This window comes from Dermacentor andersoni, chromosome 3 (genome assembly GCF_023375885.2).
Source record: "Dermacentor andersoni chromosome 3, qqDerAnde1_hic_scaffold, whole genome shotgun sequence".
NCBI classification, from domain to species: Eukaryota; Metazoa; Arthropoda; class Arachnida; order Ixodida; family Ixodidae; genus Dermacentor; species Dermacentor andersoni.
The window spans coordinates 218,195,234-218,216,401 of NC_092816.1; the positions used below are offsets into that span (position 1 = coordinate 218,195,234).

Sequence of the window (21,168 nt, forward strand, 5' to 3'; positions counted from 1 at the left end):
ATGTTGCCCATTGCTGCGCCACCCACTGGTGCTCGCCGCCTCGACCGCAGTCTACCCCTTACCGAATTCCGGACAGCAACCACTTTCCACCTTCAATTCAGTTCTATTTCCCGAATGCCAGTGCTCCAACAAGGATAAATTGTCACTCCCCGTCGCCGCGTAGTCACCAGTCATGTTTGCCTCTAAGCCATTGCCCACTGTCTCGCTCACCGCAGACTCGCCGCCCGTTGTCCTCCTTTAGCCCTGCATGTGCCTGTCAGGAAAACTAAGCAGTGCAGCACCCAGAGGTGACGCTACATGGACGACTCCCACCATAAATCCTCTTCTGACGCTGCCAATGAGACAAAGCTTGTTAGATGTTGATGGTGTCATTACTTCTGCGCTCATCGACACTGGGGCGCACATATCTGTGATGAGTGCAGATCTTCGTCGTCGCCTTCATAAAGTGCTTACACCTGCTGCCTCCTGCATCCTCTGCGTCGCTGATGGAGGGACTCCTGCCATTTTTGGGGTGTGCACCGCCTGCACCTGCATTGCTGGTCGTATCACTCCAGTCCAATTTGCCGTCATTGAGAAGTGCCCCCATGGCTTACCTCATCAGGGTGTCTACCAAGTTGACATTTCCAAATTCCCAGAGTGATAGAGAACCTTGTTTTATGTCAGGACAGTCTGACACCATGTCACCCGATGCTGTCACTCTCGAGTAAGCATGCTAAAAATTTTTTTAAAAATACTTAATTTAGTTTTAATAGTAAGAAGTAGCATTTATTTTAATCAAAAAGAAATCAGAAGTGAGGTGTTAGTAAAATGCACAGCAATAAAATAATTTTGAAATAAAAATGGTAAAACTAATTTCAAATTGAGTCGAACATTCTCAAATATGAATAAAAAGGAAATGCAAACAGAAAGAAATCTTTTCGAATATCAGCTATTTTTATCAATATATAGCAAGCTCATTGGTATGAGGCCCGAACTTTGTCACAAGTGAGATTCTCTCTCAACAGCTGGTGTGTCAACCTCAACTGTCCTGACATACTCTCAGCCCGCGCACAACACCTCAGTGTTGCGTTTCCCCGATTTAAAGAGTTTATTTTGGTTTGGACGAGGGGCACCTGCATCTCGCTGTCAGCCAACACTTTGCTTTTTGAGCTCCAGCTGCCTGAAAGAAGTGGCGGCACGCTTCCTTTCCCGTTCATTCCTTAATGCGTAAGTCCTATCTGTTCTTGTCCTCCTTCCACCGCGCAATCGCCCCACAGACCATTTGAAGCACCCTCTTCATCAGTTGTACAGTCAACATCCAATTTTTCGGATTCTCTAGGGGCCACGAAAACGTCCAAAAACCGGGCAGTTAAAAAAAATGAGTGCATGTCTTTTACTGCCGTTAAGGCCTCAAATCTCCACAGGAACATCCGAAAAGGCCTACCAGTCCACTTATTAGACGTATCAGTGCTTGTACTGTGACAGGAGATGGCGGGTGTATGCGTGTATAATTAGGGAATAGATACAATTACTCACAGGGGACCCTGATCATGAGAAGGAAATTCACAGAAGAATGCCCAAACTCATGATAAATAAATGTTTTCTCTCTCTCTCTCTCACAGAAGAATAAAATTGGGTTGGAGCGCATACGGCAGACCATACTCAGACCGTTACTGGAAACTTACCATTATCACTGAAAAGAAAGGTGTACAATCAGTGCGTTCTACCAGTGCTAACATATGGGGCAGAAACTTAGAGACAGACAAAGAAGCTTGAAAACAAGTTAAGAATCGCTCGATGAAACGAAGAATGCTAGGCAAACCGTTAGGAGACAGGAAGAGGGTGGTGTGGATCAGAGAGCAAACGGACATAGCCGATATTCTAATTGACATTAAGAGAAAGAAATGGAGCTGGGCACGTCATGAAATGCGTACTTTAGATAACTGGTGGACCATTAGGGTTACAGAATGGGTGCTAAGAGAAGGGAAACGCATTCGAGGACGGCAAAAGATGTGGTGATGAAATTAAGAAATTCCCAGGCGCAAGTTGGAATCGGTTAGCGCCGCACAGGGGTAACTGGAGATCAAAGGGAGAGGCCTTCGTCCTGCAGTGGACCTAGAGTAGGTTGATGATGATGATGACTGTCCCGTGACAATTACCCCTTCCTACGCTTGTTATGCTTCGCCGCAATTACCACGTAACATTTCTGTATTGAGGCTAAGCTGACTTTCAGGAACAAGTATCATGCAAAGCGCCGTGCTTTCCGAGCTTGGAAGCCAATCGCGAGGACCACAAAGACGGAGTCCATGCCGTTGCTTACAGCGGCGAAATCTTTCAATGAAAAAAAAAAAAAAAATGGCGCCGAACGGCAAGAAGCGAACGTGGAAGCAGCTAGGCCTAGCGCTTACCGCAGCGGCGAAGTACCTTCCGGACCGGACGTTATTTTATTTTTATTTATTTATTTAGAAATACTGCAGGCCTTAGAAGGCCCAGGCAGGAGGGGAAGGTACATACAAAAAAAGAAATACAATAGATTGACAAAGATAGATAGATAGACAATAGATAGCAAAAAGTCCGGAAAATCGGACGGCGAAGGCTTCTTGCGTCCGAAATTTCAGACATTCTTATACACTGAGTATATGGGGCACGTGGTGGTGCCGCGAAGCAGTCCGAATTATCGGGCGTCCGGAAAGTCGGTCGTTGACTTTACACTGCTAACTCCTCCAGTCAAAGACACGGCGTCAAAAAACTTATTTGTTACGTTCCCTCTCTGTTATGCGAGCCAGCATTACCGAGACTTTCATTGTTTTTCAATAAAATTACAGCTAAATTTCCCTGATAGAAGCACAAATTCCCCGAGTTCTCCCTGAGTCATCATCACCATGATCAGCCTACTCATCATGCCCACTGCAGGACGAAGGCCTCTCCCTGCGATTTCCAATTACCCCTGTCCTGCGCCAACCGATTCCAACTAGCACCAGCAAATCTCCTAATTTTGTCACTCCATCTAGTCTTCAGCCGTCCTCTACTGCGCCTCCCTTCTCTTGGTACCCATTCTGTTACCCTAATGATCCAATGGTTGTCTAGTCTGCGCATTACATGACCTGCCCAGTGCCATTTTTTTCTCTTAATGTCTATTAGAATATCGTCTATGCCCGTTTGCTCTCTGATCCAAACTGCTCTATTTCTGTCTCTTAAAGTTATGCCTAGCATTCTTTGTTCCATCGCTCTTTGCGTGGTCCTTAACTTGTTCTCAAGCTTCTTTGTCAGCCTCCAAGTCTCTGCGCCGTATGTCAGCACCTGTAAAATGCACTGATTGTATACTTTCCTTTTCAATGATAACGGTAAGCTCCCATTCAGGGGCTCCCAATGTCTGCGGTATGCAATCCCACCCATTTTTATTCTTCTGTGAATTTCCTTCTCATGGCTCGAGTCCCTGTGATTAGTTGACCTAGGTAAACGTACTCCTCCACAGACTCTAGAGGCTGACTTGCGATCTTGAACTCTTGTTCCCTTGCCAGGTTATTTATCATTATCTTTGTCTTCTGCATATTAACCTTCAGTCCCACTCTTACACTCTCCCTGTTAAGGTCCTCAATTATTTGTTGCAACTCGTCTGCATTGTTGCTGAATAGAACTATGGCATCGGCAAACCGAAGGTTGTTGAGGTATTCGCCGTCGATCTTTACTCCTAAGCCTTCCCAGTTTAATAGCTTGAATACTTCTAAGCATGCAGTGAATAGCACTGGAGAGATTGTGTCTCCAAGGAGACACAATGTCCTGAGTTTCCTGAGTATTTCCAGACTATTAAAGATCCCTTAGAATTCCCGGTTTTCCCAGTTTGTCGACACCCTGCCAATCCTCGGCTTAGATTTTTGTCCAGTCATTCTGCCTTCATTGATTGTGCGGCCAGTGCTCCTTAGCTGGAGCTGCCCCATCTTCCCGATATTCCAGCCGACATACACCCCGCTTATGCTCTCACCATCACTTTTCTTTTTTTGCAAAGGGGAGCGCAGAAGCACAGCGGGAAAAAGAGTGTCTTTTGTGTGCAGGTCTCCTTTTTTCTGCAACACTTATGCATTCTCCTTTGCAAAAATTATGTCAAATGAACTGGCCCAACAACTTACTATTCTTGCAATCACATTCATTTGCCGTCTCAAGCTGCTAAATACGTCTTAACGTGATATTCCTGATGCCGACTATGTCTTGTCTCTGATTATCAACATTCTGTTAGTCCGTGATGCCACCCTTGTTCACATCATTGTTTCCATTGCTGACAACACAGTGGTCATTTCCCTTTTCAACATCAGCCTGTTGACTAAGGCTATCCCACAAGGCATGTTGCTGGCCACTACAGTCGCCGTCTGATTTTTCGGACTCCAAAAATTCGAACATGCTCGATTATTCGGTCTGCTTCGCGGCACCGCCATTCTCCCCATACACCATAATGTATAACAACTGCCGAAAGTTCGGACACCTTGCAACCTCTCGTCTGATTTTTCGGACACTCCTTGAGCCAACTCGATCATGCACTGACTCTGACCGGTGCATGGTTCGACTTGCTGAATGCCATTTTTGTTTTGAACGGAGCCTCCGTGCTGCCCCACGAAGTGGCGCTACTGCAAATCCCCGCTCATCATCATCGTTTCTGCCTGGTTCGATAGAGTGGCTACAGCAGTTCCGGTCTCAGCTTAGTAAGCCATGTCAAGACAATCCAGCAGCTGATTTGTTTCTTTCTTTGTGCATGATGCTGCGAGTAGGCCATGTTTTTCGTTTGTGCGAGTGTTGGAGGCGTGACGGCGTGGTGGTGTTTGCTTCGTGTGCTGTGTCGAGGTTGCGGTGATCCAACGCGGCATACGAAAAAATCGCGTCAAGTGTCTAATGGCACCGACAGCGCCCACGCAGACTGCACTGGGGAATGCTGGCAAGTGGGTGCCGGGAGGCCTAGGATTTGTCGTCTTCCGATGTGTTCCCTACTGATGTCGAAAATGTTCTGCCGAGACCTGCACAGTGGTTGCATTGCGATTCCGGACACCGTCTCATTTGACAGTTTCACAGGTGGCAACCTTGCTGTGCTGACATGCGCAGAACTCGACAACGGCGAGATTATTCGTCAGGTTTCTGCTGCACCGCCAGACGATGACTCCGAGTCGGAAGATGACACACCGTGTGCTACGCTGCAATCGCATGCGGAGCGTGTACAAGCAGTGACTGTACTTTCAGTTGCCTATAGTGACCGTACGACCCCTCCGAGATTCAGGCTTAACTGATTGCGCGTAAACAGAACAGCATGCAATGGCGCATTCATGATTTCTCCAAGCCTACTGCCAAGCCCGAATCAGTACGTGGTAATAAAGGAGTTCTTTTTTTTTTACTTAATCTGCTTTTTCGGACACCTGTTTATTCGGACATTTCCGCAGTCCCCGTGAGGTCCGAATAAACGGCCGGCGACTGTATTTCCGTGCTTAATCCCTGTAAAGTTGCCGCCTTAGATGCAGATGTTTTGCCGTCTTCTTGCTCCGCCAACTTCGCTCCTTCATCTCTCGACGACATTAACAAGACGGTTGCTCCCGATCTGACCCAAGCACAAGCTGCAGATCTCTACCGTGTTCTGGCATCCTATAGTGACATCTTTGAGTTTGATGGTCGCCCTCTACGCCAAACATCTGTCATGGCTCATCGAATCAACACTGGTGACGCCAACCCTATACGCCGGCACCCATATCGCGTATCCCATCATGAATGTCAAGTCATGCAGAACAAGGTCGACAAAATGATTACAAAAGACATCATCAAACCTTCGTTTGGCCCGTGGGCCTCCCGTGTCATTCTTGTGAAAAAGAAGGACGGCAGCTGGCGTTTCTGCGTTGATTATTGGAGTTGGAACAAAGCAACCCATAAAGACATCAATCATTTGCGTCGCATCAATGACAGCCTCGACTGCCTTCATGGAGCCCAATATTTTTTGTCCATGCTATTGGCAGATTTCTGTCGACCCTATGGACCACGAAAAAACTGCATTTATTACGCCAGATGGCCTGTACCAATTCAAGGCCATGCCATTCAAACTTTGTAATGCCCCAGCAACTTTCGAACGTATGATGGACTCTCTACTGTGGGGATATAAGTGGTCCATCTGTCTACGCTATTTAGACGATGTCATTGTCTACTTGCCTACATTTGACAGTGACCTCATTCGTTTATCGGCCATTCTTGCTGTCTTCCGTTGAGCCAATCTTCAGCTCATGCAAAGTGCCAAGTACCGTATTTACACAATTGTAAGTCGATCCATTTTTCTAAATTTGAAAACCTGAAGTGGGGGGGTCGACTTACAATCGAAACCAAAACATTGCAGTGCCAAAAAAATCGAGACCAACGGGATCTACAACGTAGTTACAATTTTATGCTTGCTCTATGACCCTACCCGTAGCTTTTCGCTATCCCGCGAGTTTGTTTGCTTTTCGGAAGGGTATTTCAACATTTTTAAGTGTTTTACAGTGCACACAACATTCATGGGGTGGGGGGGGGGGGGGGGGGGTGTCGATAGTTGATGGAAGCGCCGCTGTTTCATTGGCGGCGGCGACGCTTGCGGGTAGTATCGGTAGTTCATGGAAGACCAGATATCGCTCATGGGTTTTTCTCTATAGTTTGACTGAAGGCATTGGTTCAAAGCGTTCAACTTGACTACCGGCTATGTGCTACTTCCATGCTTCTTCCATCAGCAGGAGTGGTCCAGGCCCATTAATCATTTGGCACTCGTTCACCACAGCGTTCAAGAGGGTTGCCATCCTTTACGCTGAAGAAACAAATCACTGCGCAGCGGGTTGCAAGTTCGATGTTTCTGAACGAGTGGTGCGAGAGTGGCGACTGTGGCGAAGTGAAATTTTCACTTATGATGGCAATGAGGAATTTCCCACTTGCTGAAGTCTGGATGCTTTCCGGAGCTGTAGGCCAAGCTTGCGGCGTTTGTCGCTGAAATGTGTGATCTGTCCCTGCTAGTGAAGTGCGACATGGTCATGAAACGAGCCCGGATCTGCGCCTTTTATGGACCTGCTCTGCCGTGAGTACGAGTGGCTGGCGGCAGAAGACCACGAAATTACGCCAATCGGGCCTGTCAAAAGAGCCTCCCTGACGGCTGCGTGTGGTTGGGTGCATTTGGCGTGGGCTGCTGTTCCACAATATGTCGTGGTGCGGTCGTTTGCCAAATGTGAAATTTCGCGAGACGACGACGCGCTGTGGGACCGTAGCAATGATGATGATGGCAGCACTAGTGAAGACGAGTAGTCCAATCACCATGTCAGCTATTAACAAACTTTCGTTATCGAATGTGCCCTCGGGTATGCTCTTCTTTTTTTTTTTTTTCTGTCACGCGACTTACATTCGAGTCGACTTACAATCGTGTAAATACGGTAACTATGCTCGGTCACCGTGTCAGTTCTGCTGGTGTGCAACCAGATCCCGACAAGGTGCTAGCACAGCAACAATTTCCCATGCCGTGTTCAGCCAAAGACGTCCGGAGTTTTGTAGGATTATGGTCGTGCTTTTGTCGATTTTTCCGGAACTTGCAGACATCGCCTGCGCTCTCACTGTACTCTTGAAGAAGGACTTTCCTTTCGTGTGGGAATGCAAACAAGCAGCTTCGTTTTCTGCCCTCATCCATCTACTGACTACACCACCAATACTGGCCCATTTTGACCCTTCATCGCCTACTGAACTTCGCACCAATGCTTGTGCTCATGGAATTGGGCCTGTCCTTGGCCAAAAACAGCACGGAAAGGAATGTGTCACCTTCTTTCATTGTCCATGTAGAACTATTTCATCACTGAATGCGAGTGCATGGCATTAGTGTGGGCTGTCACCAAATTTAGATCTTGCTTGTTTGGCCAAGCTTTTTCTGTGATTATAGACTATCATGCTCTCTGCTGACTCTCGTTGCTCAAGGATCCGTCTGGACCTCTCGGCCGCTGGGCACTATGGCTCCAAGAATACTCATTTGTTGTGCACTAAAAATCTGGATGACTGCACCAAGATGCAGATTGCTTGTCACGCCACCCTGTCGATGCTCTCCACCTCCTTGACCCTGACTCAGACGCCTGTATACTGTCCATCCTTGCTTTGAATGACATCCCCACTGAACAGTAATGAGATGTGCCTTTATGGATCATCATCAACCGTCTAACTGCTCGATCACCAGACCATTCTGTTTGCCTGTTTGAGCTACACGACAACATTCTCTATCGTCATAATCTCAGCTCAGATGGCCCAGAGCTTCTGCTTATCCTACCTCCCCATCTACGCTCCAGCGTTCTTCACCAGCTTCACGACGTATGAAATGCCAGTCACTTAGGTGTCTCATGTACATATGCCCGCATCCACCGTCTGTTTTTCTGGCCTGGCATGTACCGTTTCGTGCACCGCTTTGTCGCTGCTTGTGAACGCTGCCAACGCCACAAGCGCCTTTAACACTGCCTGCAGGCCAGCCACCACCGATCAACATCCCTGCAGAGCCATTCTTCCACGTTGGCCTTGACCTTCTAGGCCCTTTCCCTACATCCATCTCGGGAAATAAATGGGTTGCGCTCGCGACCATATTCACACTATCAATCAGGTGATAGAGAAATGTGCGGAATATAACCAACCCTTATATATAGCTTTCGTTGATTACGAGAAAGCGTTTGATTCTGTCGAAACCTCAGCAGTCATGGAGGCATTACGGAATCAGGGTGTAGACGAGTTGTATGTAAAAATACTGAAAGATATCTATAGCGCCTACACAGCCACCGCAGTCCTCCATAAAGAAAGCAACAAAATCCCAATAAAGAAAGGCATCAGGCAGGAAGATACGATCTCTCCAATGCTATTCACAGCGTGTTTACAGGAGGTATTCAGAGACCTGAATTGGGAATAATTGGGGATAAAAGTTAATGGAGAATACCTTAGTAACTTGCGATTCGCTGATGATATTGCCTTGCTTAGTAACTCAGGGGACCAATTGCAATGCATGCTCACTGACCTGAGAGGCAAAGCAGAAAAGTGGGTCTAAACATTAATCTGCAGAAAACTAAAGTAATGTTTAACAGTCTCGGAAGAGAAAAGCAATTTGCAATAGGTAGCGAGGCACTGGAAGTGGTAAGGGAATACATCTACTTAGGGCAGGTAGTGACGGCGGATCCGGATCATGAGACGGAAATAATCAGAACAATAAGAATGGGCTGGGGTGCGTTTGGCAGGCATTCTCAGATCATGAACAGCAGGTTGCCATTATCCCTCAAGAGAAAAGTGTATAATAGCTGTGTCTTACCAGTACTCACCTACGGGGCAGAAACCTGGAGGCTTACGAAAAGGGTTCTACTTAAATTGAGGACGACGCAACGAGCTATGGAAAGAAGAATGATGGGTGTAACGTTAAGGGATAAGAAAAGAGCACATTAGGTGTGGGAACAAACACGAGTTAATGACATCTTAGTTGAAATCAAGAAAAAGAAATGGGCATGGGCAGGACATGTAATGAGGAAGGAAGATAACCGATGGTCATTAGGGGTTACGGACTGGATTCCAAGGGAAGGGAAGCGTAGCAGGGGACGGCAGAAAGTTAGGTGGGCGAATGAGATTGAGAAGTTTGCAGGGACGACATGGCCACAATTAGTACATGACCAGGGTAGTTGGAGAAGTATGGGAGAGGCCTTTGCCCAGCAGTGGGCGTAACCAGGCTGATGATGATGATGATGCTCGCGACAGACTACGCCATGCAATTCGCGATCACCCAAGCATTGCTGACAAGCTGTTCTACAGATGTCGCTGACTTCCTCCTCAACGACATAATTCTACATCATGGCACCCCTCGGCAGCTCCTCACCAATCGCGAGAGGTACTTCCTCTCACGAGTAGTAGGTGACATCCTTGGTGCCTGCTCCACTGAACATAAGCTCACGACCACTTATAAACCACAGACGAATGGACTGACCAAGCGCACCGAACACTAACTGAGCTGCTGGCCATGTATGCTTCACCTGATCACCGTGACTGGGACAGCACGTTACCATTTGTTGCCTTCGCATACAATTCGTCATGGCATGACACCGCTGGATATTCACCACTTTATTTACTGTTTGGCTGACATCCTGCATTGCCCATTTGAGACTCTCTTTCCGTCGGCTTCTCTCTCGCCTACTGAATACACCAGTGACGTAGTTGGTCGAGACCGTGCAGCTTGTAAACTTGCCCATGACTGACTGTGCTTCACAAGACTCCCAAAAGTCCTATTACGACAGCCGACACAGAAGTGCACACTTCACGCCTGGCGCTCTGGTCCTACTATGGTCACCATGCTGCTGCGTTGGCCTATCAGCAAAGCTCCTCCCACGTTACACCGGGCCTTACAAGGAGCTGCGTCAACACTGTGCTGTCAATTACGAGATTATACCCCTCGGCCCTGCTTCTTCGATCTCCTCGCTACCAACTGATGCTGTTCACATTACCCGGCTGAAGCGCTGTTCTCATGCCTCACTTTCATAGCAAGCGCCAAGACGGCGCTTCCGCCACCAGAGGGTGATGTTGCGGAGTGATCGATATATATACACACACAAATAGAGAGAGAGAGAGAGAGAGAGAGAGAGAGAGGGAGGGAAGGGGTGGCTGAAAAAACTCACTGGGTCCCTCCTCCCACCTTCCCCCTCCTGGAAAAATTAGAACACTGCACCATACAGTTCGGGTTATATATGTTTTTTCTTCTTGGCATCCTTGAATCAATAAGGATCTACCTTACAAAGGCACAGAAACAAAAGATGCAACAGCACTTGCAAACGCACCATATTCTCCAGTGTCATCCAGCCCTCTGGGTAGAGTGTTGAGGTTGTACTTGTCCCGCATTTTGTCCCCAGGTCGATTGCGTGTCCAGAACTTGCTGTAAAGGGACAAGGGGGCGAGTGACATACACTGGACTACAAGAGAATGGCGACTGTGGATGGTATTCTGCAAGCCTGGTTTAGGTCCACAACAGAAAATCACAATTAGCAATTTCCCAAGTCGTACAAAAAATTCAATTTCTGTAACACACTAACAGGCTTCAAATTCAAATGGTATCTATTTGCAATATATTGCTAAATATTTCACAAATATTTTACGCAAAAGTTCAAGCAAAAAATTGAGACTTATGATAAATATTTTAATTAGGATAATTAGTGTTCCCAGGCAACATGGCCATTTTGTCAGTGTCATTGTCCCTGGAACACACCTTGTAGCCTACATTGAACTCCCCTATATCAGAGTTCATAAGAAGTTTCTGAATTTCTTCAAAAAATTGAGCAAGCTTTTTGCACCAGCCTGCCATATCAGCAAGCAAGAGACACGAGCAACAGAGACGTGCCATCTGTCTCATGAAAAGAAAACATACCGTAAAATTTTAGCTTAAACAATTTCTGAGTGGACTGTGCAGCCAGCCTATGAATTTCCTCAAGATGGTTAGGGGACTCGGAGGCACTGCTGCCAACCAGAAGGTCAACTTGCGATGCGGTAAAGTACAACCTTGTGTGGTCGTTGGACCCAGAGCAGAGGATGTGTCCCAATGGGTGCCAGGCCAGAGACCAGACGCACGAGTCGTGAGCATTCTCCATGGCACCCACTTCCTTGTCAGCCCTGCATGGAATGTAACAGAAGGTGTGCTGTGCCTTTCATCCTGTTTCATGTCCACTGCAGGACAAACACCTCTTTCTAATTACTTCTGTCAGCCTAGCTTCATCACATGCCTGCACTAATTGCATTGTGCTACCTCTGCTGCTTTTTGACTGTGTTTTCTTTTTATTGGCAGATGTTGTGCTGCTCCAGTAGACCAATACGAATGTGTCCTATGCATTACATGACCATCCCAAGTCTAAGAGAGCGATTTAAATGAACGCCTTAACTATTTACAACGAGACAAACAAATAAATATACAATAATTATACCGGAATAATTTTTCAAGATAGTCCATTTGATATGCAACGCCTGTATTCCAAAGCTTTGGAGGTGCATAGATTCCTGGCGAGATTTTTTCTTTTCTGCAGCCACTCGCAAGTTGAGGTTTTTGCCTCCCAACAACTTCAAAAGTGTTTACATTCCTCACTACATGAAGGCCTCCTCCACAGAAGTTGCAGTGCATTTAAACTTGACTCACTCATTCATTCATTCATTCATACCTCAAATACCCCATTTGAGATTTTACGTGAGGGGTGGGGATAGCCTACTTGTAGATTTTCTGCACAGACACACATTAATTTCTTCCACCTTGCAATGAATTTCAATAGGTTTAACACCTTTGCTTCTAGAAAAAGCTCATCACTCATCAACTTCTCTAAAATAATTCATTAACATTTTCATGCAAATATATTTGTAAAAGAGCTTCGGCACTGTTCCTGTTGCAGACAATGCCACTTTGATAATAGACAGTTATGGTACAGTTGCACACATCCTATAAAGCAGTAAGGAAACAACTTGGGCATGAGCAACCTCTGCACAGCTGTTACACACTGTAACGCTCGTATTCAGCGTTTTCCATCTTTCAGTGTACAGTTAAATCTCTATATAACAAACTTCAGGGGCCCCCGGCAAATTGTTCATTATTCTGAAAGGTTGTTATAGTAAAAGACTTAAAATTAACCATGCCACCCACCAAACATAAGTTGTCACAGTAGGAGCTATCCCTGAAAGCATCACTGCTGGCTCTCAGCCTGCGCTGTTGCTATTTTCCATAGTTTACGCGGCCACACACCACCTAAGCACCGTATAGTAAGAGTGGTGCGCACAAAAAAGACGCTCATGCGGAGAAAACCACCGAAAAAGAGGAAGCTCCTTGCTGCCTCCAAAGCACGATGCTTCCTTTTGTTTATTTGTTTTTCATATTCCTTGTGGAGGACACTGCAAATGTCTTGCTTGAGGCAGACACCTGAACTATTCTAAAGCCGAAGTGTGTGTAAACGACACCGTCCAGAAAGTGCAGAGTGTTATCATGTGGCATTGCCACGAGCATGGAGGTTTCTCCGTGTGCGTAGCTGGCACAATCACAAAAAGCGCGAAAAAAGCAAGAGATGCTGAGAGACGTGCCTCCGTTGCTAGGCGACACTTGCCTGGGCGAAGCATGCACTTGCAAAACCTAACGCTTTGTAACCTCTGCAACAGAGAGGAAAAGAAAGGGTCCCCTCTCGCATTTTTTCTCTTCCGGCGCCATCTAAAGTTTTCCAAACCCTCGCGCGACGGCGTCCACTTTCTGCACCGTGTTGTCTGCTAGCCAACTGTTCCGGCCGGCTGCCGTGAAGGATACACTGGAGTCTAAGAATCCCCAGATTTCTGAATATTAATTCATAGTACTAACGCGTTCTTAACATAATACAGAAACTGAATCTCGATCATTATTCTGAAAAGTTCAGGACGCTGAAGTTTGTACTAGTACTGAAATATTTTTGCGCTGAAACCTTAAGCAGTCATTAGGGGATTTGTGCAAGGTTTGTTCATCTGAAAGGTTCACTAATCTGGTGTTTCACTGTACAACCAACAAACCAGTTTTAACACCTTATTCTTGTGTGGCACATATTACATTTAAGTTACAGTTAGGAAATTAGCAAATTCACGGGCGTTGGTATCGGTTGGCGCAGGAAAGGGGTGGAGATCGCAGGGAGAGGCCTTTGTCCTGCACTGGACATAAAATAGGCTGCTGCTGATAACGATGACACTTAGCAGGCCAGGCTGCATTACAGCGCCCACAGGATGGCTCACCATAGCGAGAACAAGGGATAATTCCAAGACGGAAAAGTTTCGTGTCCCTCATTTTTGTTTGCCTATTTTGGATCCATAATTAGGTGCAGCCTTGATTTCTTGAGAGTGCCACAAATAATTACAACACCATTTACACGACAAATTCAAAACACGGTCAAGCATAGCATGGCTTCGGAGATGAAAAGAAGCCTGATTACGTCACTGAAAGCAGATGTGGTGGTCCCATGTTACGAAAAACAACTCGAGGGCTTATTCACAACGGTGACTGACAGTGTTCACGTGACCAAACGTGACTGGTGACCAAGGAGCGAGTCACAGCGACTGATATTCACACCGGAATGCACTGCATGCCTGTAAACACACTGAAATGCTTCGTGATTTATGCCGTCTGCTTGCACTGCCATCGCCATTGTAAAACTGTGCAACATAAGCATCTGCGTGTAGAGCCGACTGTCCAGGTGGTTCTGGGATTTCACCTGTGCTGCTGCAACGGAAAAACCCAGCCGAGAGCCACTGACCCAAAACAGTCGCTTTTCAACCAAAAGTGACCGTATGTGCTTATACGCGACCAATCGCTTCGCAACTTCAGTGTACTAGAACATTTGCGACAAACTTGGTCGTGCAACCTCTGCAAGCTGCCAGTGTGCATGAGCCTGCCCCCGGTGCTGTGGTACACAATGACCATGTTGCCGAAAGCTGCCAAATTGGCCCTTCGAATTGAGTATGTCTCTTTTCGTGTCTACTGCTGCTTTATTCTCGCTAAAACTGCACAACACGTTTGTACTTTTCACTGTAATCATCCCGATCATTCACTGTAACACTTCTTTGCACTGCGACTTGCATGGTTTGTCAAGAAAAAAATTTTTAGGTTGCCTTCGCCGGTGTCACTCGCAGCGAGTGATGTCCAACATATGGCGGCTATGACATGACCTGATCGCTTCTGGCATTTGCAATATGTCAAAGCACTGACAAAGGAGGCGAGTGGTGGAACCAAGTGGCATTATATTGAATGATTGGGGCCATAGGATGCAAACTTGCTGTTAAATTTGATCAAGAACAAAGGAATTGTGAGTGCCAAATCTTTTTAAAAGTTTTTGAAAGAGAAACACAGGTCATTGGATGTGGTTCCAAGCCATTTACTCTAGCAGAAAATCTTGCCATTACTTGTACATTTGTTTATTTTTGTCTGCAGAGGCAAACAGTTAGGAATATGCACACAATAGTTCTACAAAATATCTACAGCTCGTCATTCTTTTTTTTGCCAACACTATATTTCTGTGAGTAAAACTGGAAGCTTTGGAGAAAGCTTGCCATTTGTAAATAGTGAAATGGTCATTTCACTCAAATGAGCCCGATTTGCACTTCCTTGGAAGTAATATTCTGCTTAATTTGGATATTTTTGGACAAGCTGCACCACTTATTTGGCTTTGTTTCCAGTGGAGTTAAGATAAGTTTGATTCCACTACATTAGTTTAGGTTAGGGTAGGCTATGTAAAAAAAAAGACCATCTTCCCAAGTTTCCAACTGAGTACAAAGGAGCTGCAGAAGTGTCCCGAGCACTGTCCAGAGTTCAATATGTATTGTATTTAAACAAGTCTAATGTGCTCCAGAATCTAATGCGCACTCAACTTTAGAGGGCTCAAAGTCAGAAAATAAAAGTTCATGTGAAAGTAACATGCGCCCAATTTATAAAAGAAAAACATATCGTGTCTTCACATTTGCAATCAGAAAAAATGAGACTTGCAGAACTTACCTGCACAGAAAGGAAACACTTAAAAAAAAATTGCCTGCATAATGAAGGCAGTGCATTTTTCTTTTTATTTCGCAATATGCACCCCTAAAGGCACTTGAAGGGGTATTACATAGGAGGAACACATACGTACATGAAATGGTGCGAGCTCTGTGCGTTACAGAATCCAGTTATACAAAATAATGATATGTAGCAAAATACGCAAATAAAACAACACAAATGGCCACAGATACCAAGCACACAAGGGGGTATTCTCGAGTGATCACTTTTAGAGATACTAATATCGCTTTCACCAGATTTCAAGTGACTCTGCACCAGACTTGCCGACATGTGAATCCAAGAGCGCGTCCCTGGCCCTCTGCGTAGATAGCAAGCATGGCACAACGCCAGAGAGCATGTTGTGGGCTGTTTAAGTCGACACACGAAATCTCGCAAAAGTGAGAGTCTCCCTGAAAGTGGTCGTAGTCAAGCAAAAAATGAGCCCACAGCAACCTTCAAGAAAACATGCTCTGCCGCCATCTCACGATGGTAAGTCGTTGCACGCTGCAAACATGATTTTGGTTTTGTACCTGATTTTAATGCAGAGGCAATTTTCGGACCCATTTTTTCCCAGAATCTAGGAGCATGTTACATTCGTGCAATGGGGCACCTAGCAACTCGGTCACACAAGTAGCACTACAATCGTCAGTTAAAACACAGGACGGAGGCTAGCGCTAGAATCACTTTTATTTTTTGTAAAGATATGAGCCCACAGTGAAGAGGAGAGATGAAGAAGCGCAATCAACTAGCCCAGCAACTAGACTTGTTGGACTATGTCACTGTAATCTATTCACTAAGGTTAGGTTAAAAGTGCGGTCAAATCAAATGACAACCACCAATATCTTTAGGAGACCAAATTGCCCAAATGAAGCACAGTTCTAAATACCGGCATGTCTAAGCACAAACCATACTATCACTTTCTGAGCACAGCTTGACTAAACGCACACAGAACAATTACCCTGGCTGTTGGAAGGCTCAGTGTATCTCCCCACAGACCTGGATTTACAGAGACAACATTGCTGTCGTCTCACAAAATGCTGCCCACACGTGCACTAAGGACGGTCAGCTCACCCAACCATCCAGAACATGACGGCACCGTCAGAACCGCCACTGGCAAACAGGCACTCGTGGATTGGGTGCCATGCCAAGCCTGTAAATACAAATCACAATGCAAATGCAAAAAATTACTCATTCTCCCGTAATCAAGAGCAGATGTAAGCATAAAATGGCAACTGGCAAAGTAGATTGATGGAGATGATACTAGCCACAATATTAAAATGGGTGTAGTGCATGTTCGCAACGGCACACCCCACCACACCGCAATGCACCACGCCATACTGCGCACTGGTCTATGTGGGCACAATACTTTCTTGTCAAGCCTCATTGCAAGTCTCGTCTCGGTCCAACGGCCATCCGCGGCATGCCGGACGCTACCAGCTTAGGCGCTGCCAAGCTGCCGGATCCGCCGCGGGCCTCGCGGACTGCTGGCATCGAAAAGAGCACAGGCAAATCTGTCTCATCATGTAAAGATGACAATCAAATGTATAGTGCCCTGTATCTGCATTCTGAAATGTCGGTATTGGAAATGACAAATAAAACTTGAGCGTACTAGAAGTTAGAGCTTGAGTCGTATTGTGAACGAACATTAGGAAGAACTCGAAAGCAATATTTTTTGTAAGTTGTTTGGGAGTAACTAGAGTATGTAATGTGGTCCTGTACAAAGGGTGGGGAGATCTTGTTTTGTTCTCACAACTTGCCCGGATGTTCTCGTTTCAGTGCCCAGATGATGGCACTGGCTTTTGGCTCAAGGTCACTTGAAGGTCGCTGACAACGGCCACTAAAAGCATTTCATGCTTAATACAAAAGGAACAGTCATGTGACCAGTGACATTCTCAAGGCTGTCCCCCTCCCTCCTGCAGCTGCCTCGTGTCGCTGGTGCAATGATGCCACTACAATGTGCACAGTGGTTTTTACAAGAACAGAAATTATGACAAGTTTGTACACATATGCAAAAGAATGGCCCCGTGTGTGTTAGCCAGCCTTCGATAGCCCTACTAAACAGTGAAATAGAATCCCTTGAAAAATCATGTCTACCCTTGTGCAGGCGCATGAGCCGTGGCGCCCGTTTTTGCTTCCGCATTTGGTTTCTCTCTCTCTCTTGAGGGCGCAGTAGGTGTGATCCCAAATATTTTCGTGTTTTGAAGGTGAGTGTGCCATGATTTGCCTTTTGTTTTCAAGTTACTATGAAGGCAGTAAAAAGAGTGCTTTTCGTCAGGAATAAACTTTAGTTTGAAGTTAGCGCTTGTTCTGTCATTTTATCCCAAATCATCATCTTCCTTGCACTATTTCCTTGCACAATGGTTCTACCAGAATGCTCAACTTTAATAAAATAAGGGACATTGCATACTTCAAAGAATATACCGACATGGCATATTCGGCTTGTCATGTGTGCTTTGTTTTTGTGGGTGGTAAATTAATGGTCATGCCTTCTCAGCGTTAGAAAGATACTAGCAAGAGCTAGGGTATTTTAAACAATTTACTATATGTGTTTGTACTAACCAGTTTCAGTTTCAATACCAAGATACATTAGAGTTTTAGAATAGGGGCCCCAAAGAGCTTTGCGGGTGTTGGTGTTGGGGCACACAGGAGTGAAGAGTTTTAGAATAGGGCTTTGCGTTTGCAGATAGCGTCTTGCGCTGACAGCGCCACTACGGCGTCTAAGAAAAACGATAAAAAATAATTAAATAAAATATACCATCTTATGATATGAATAGTAATTTTGACGTGCGTGTATTCGCGTTTAATTACAATTTAGAGGTTATTCTTCAAGCAGGAAACAATTAGTTCTGCTTAGTTTGGAGCAACAAAACCAACTTTACGTGCCTTCACCAGCCAAGCTTAGCCGTGTTAGGTCTACGAGCCATAATATCCACACTCGAATTCGGAATCAGCGGCGTCTGATAAATCAATCTTCATAACACACGCTAGTTGAGAGAAAGTGATAACTGCAGTCACTTCTCCTAGCTTGCGAACTTCACGCATTACCGCGAATCGAACCCAGTTTGGTGCTAGGTTCGAGCCGTCGCTTCGATGGGTGCTGCCATGTTTGTTGACGCAAAGCTTTTGGGAACGCTATTTGAGCTCCCGCTAAATCGGCGAAATAGCGTTCCCAACGCAAGACCCAAACGCAGTTTGCGTCTCGCGCATGCGCAGTGGCTTCGACGGTATTTCTTTGGGGCCCCTATTCTAAAACTCTCTATTATGACGTCACAATACACCGACTCGCTGCGGCTGTCACGTGTGAGCACAGTCGGAAGAAACGGGTGCAGCACCCTTATTCCTTTCTTTTTTAAAGAACGACATCATCGTACCTAGCCATGTTGTTGCACAGCATCAGTAAATTTCACATTTGTCATGATGTTACAGTAATGTTGATGGCACCATGCCCTTACCAACTCCAGTATCAAATCATATGATATCGTATAAGCATTTCCCAACCTTCGTCTTGCTAAGTGTTATCCTTTTATGTGCCATAAACATGTGATAAAGCTGCATCACGGAACCTCAAAATGGAGAAGGCAGGCACAAACTTCAGTCCCTCACTTCTTGTGCATGTGTATATTGTTCACAACATGACCATGAATCAATCCATGAAAGGTAACTCGTAATTTATAGGTTAGCCAATCGCCATTGCTAACACTTTCTGCCCAGGGAAAGGAGTGGTTTTCAGGTAGTCCAGTAAAAATTTTTTTCCTCTGACAGTGCATGCTATCATTGATACTTAAGTGTATAGCATCAAACTGTACAGGAAGAAATTATCTTTCCTATGGCACTAGCCCCAAACAACATGTTTAATAAATGACTATACAAAAATATATCTACCCAGAAATTTTGTAATGAAAAAGAAAAAGAAATATAAAAACATCAATGTTGCTTCACACAGAGAGAACACAGAAAAAATGAGGGGCCATTCCACCCTGTGAAGCTGCTATGGTGGTGTAATTCATGTTGTTATGCAACTATGCATATAATTATGTATGTATTTGTCATTTACGTAAAGTACAAATAAATACACAATCATTTGTTGCCTCTTTATCTTGTCATGCAAGTGATCATGGCCTTGTGGTCGCTGTGACACACCGCCAATGGCTCTGTTTTACGATGTCACTCGCAGCTGCGACGGAGCGGCGTTCCGGCGCAGGTGGCTGTTAAGCCAAGCCTCGACAATGTGTGTTGACCAGGGCACAGTCTAAAGGAGTGCACAAAGCAAAACACGTTTGTCTGTAATTTGCAATTGAGCATACTTCCTAGCTAATTAGCTGAATGAAACCTGGATGGACCAGAGTTTTGTTCTAGCGAACAAACAAAGGGGCTGTCCATTTCCCTCCCGTAGAAGCCCATGTGTTGACAGCAGACGGGATTTTCATAACTTTCACAACTTCACTGTCAGCTATGGAATTAGGTAAAGTAAATGAAACTCGGTGTAATGTTAGAGTTGCCTTAGCGGCTAATTGTTACATAATTTATTTCGGGATAGTCTGAATGAAACAAGAGTTACAGCCGTTTGCTGTAACCATACTCCATCAGTAGATGCCTATGTATTGACAGCAGACAGGAATTCTGTAATGCTTAAAACTTCACTGTGAACCAATTATGACAAGTAACGGTGTAACGATAGAGTCGTCTTTTGATAGAGTCTTTCAATATGATATTTTTCAAGATACCTACATTAGAATGAGAGTTATTAGAGCATTCGCATGAAAGTTGGCTTTGCCACAAGGCATTTTCTGTTCGCCGCCACGATTTTTCCAGAGGGTAGCCATAGACAGCATCACTGTAATATATTTAGGTATATACATTGTCAACGCAAGAGATCTGTGTAATATTCCAGCAAATATCGGCTTACTATGTAAGCAATTCCCTGAGATATATACAAAAGCATTGGTACTTGTGATTAGCTCTACCCAAGTGCAAAAGTCAATGCCAGGCCGTCTTATGGCACAAAACTCAACTCCTCGTACAGCGATCCTGATTGAAGGATGTCAACACCCTGGAGATAAGAATTGTGACCTACAAAAGATGCAGGATATCTCTATATCAGCCCATGGCAGCAATGAGACAGTTTGGAGAAGAAAGCAAAACTCTGTGCCGAAAGCCGACGAACTGAAGTTGCCTTCCACGTCAGTGCTGCTGCTATCATTAAGAAACTCACACAGAGATGCATCACAATGAGCAGAAATGCGATGTTTTCATGGAAGAGTGGCGCACAAGATCTATGCCATCTTGGGAACTAAGAGCCCTTGTGACCCCGACTATGCCTGAGCTCCAGAGACACCTTGAAAATCACTGCACAGTGGAAAAGGGAAACGGAAACGGAAAACTGAAGAAATGGTTTCGTTTAATGCCTTAGATGGCACCAGTTGTCCAAGAGTGCTCGGAGAGTGACAAAATATGCATGTGCGACCATCGATAGCAAGCTAACGTTGGGAATAGGTATGGGCAAAAAAGTACTAATTAGGCTTCTCCCAGCTTGTGTGCCTGCATTAACTTGTCATTACATCAACTAGTTGCTCTTGCATGCAAGTGAAAAATGTTCAACTTGCTAGATTCAAAGTGCCCATGTGATTGTTAATATCCAATGCCCTCTGTTGAAA

General features: G+C 45.3%; 1 protein-coding gene across 6 annotated transcripts in view; it reads right to left on the reverse strand.

Moving 5' to 3' along the window:
- Positions 1-21,168, reverse strand: part of Wdr33 (WD repeat domain 33) — a 189,884-nt gene that overhangs the window by 78,047 nt on the left and 90,669 nt on the right. For all 6 annotated transcript variants that reach the window (XM_050184398.2, XM_055073509.1, XM_055073501.1 and 3 more), the window contains 3 exons: positions 16,586-16,664; positions 11,503-11,613; positions 10,788-10,882 (listed from right to left, as the gene is read on the reverse strand). In XM_050184398.2, coding sequence (XP_050040355.1) covers positions 10,788-10,882; positions 11,503-11,613; positions 16,586-16,664 — 285 coding nt within the window. The remainder of the gene's footprint in view (positions 1-10,787; positions 10,883-11,502; positions 11,614-16,585; positions 16,665-21,168) is intronic.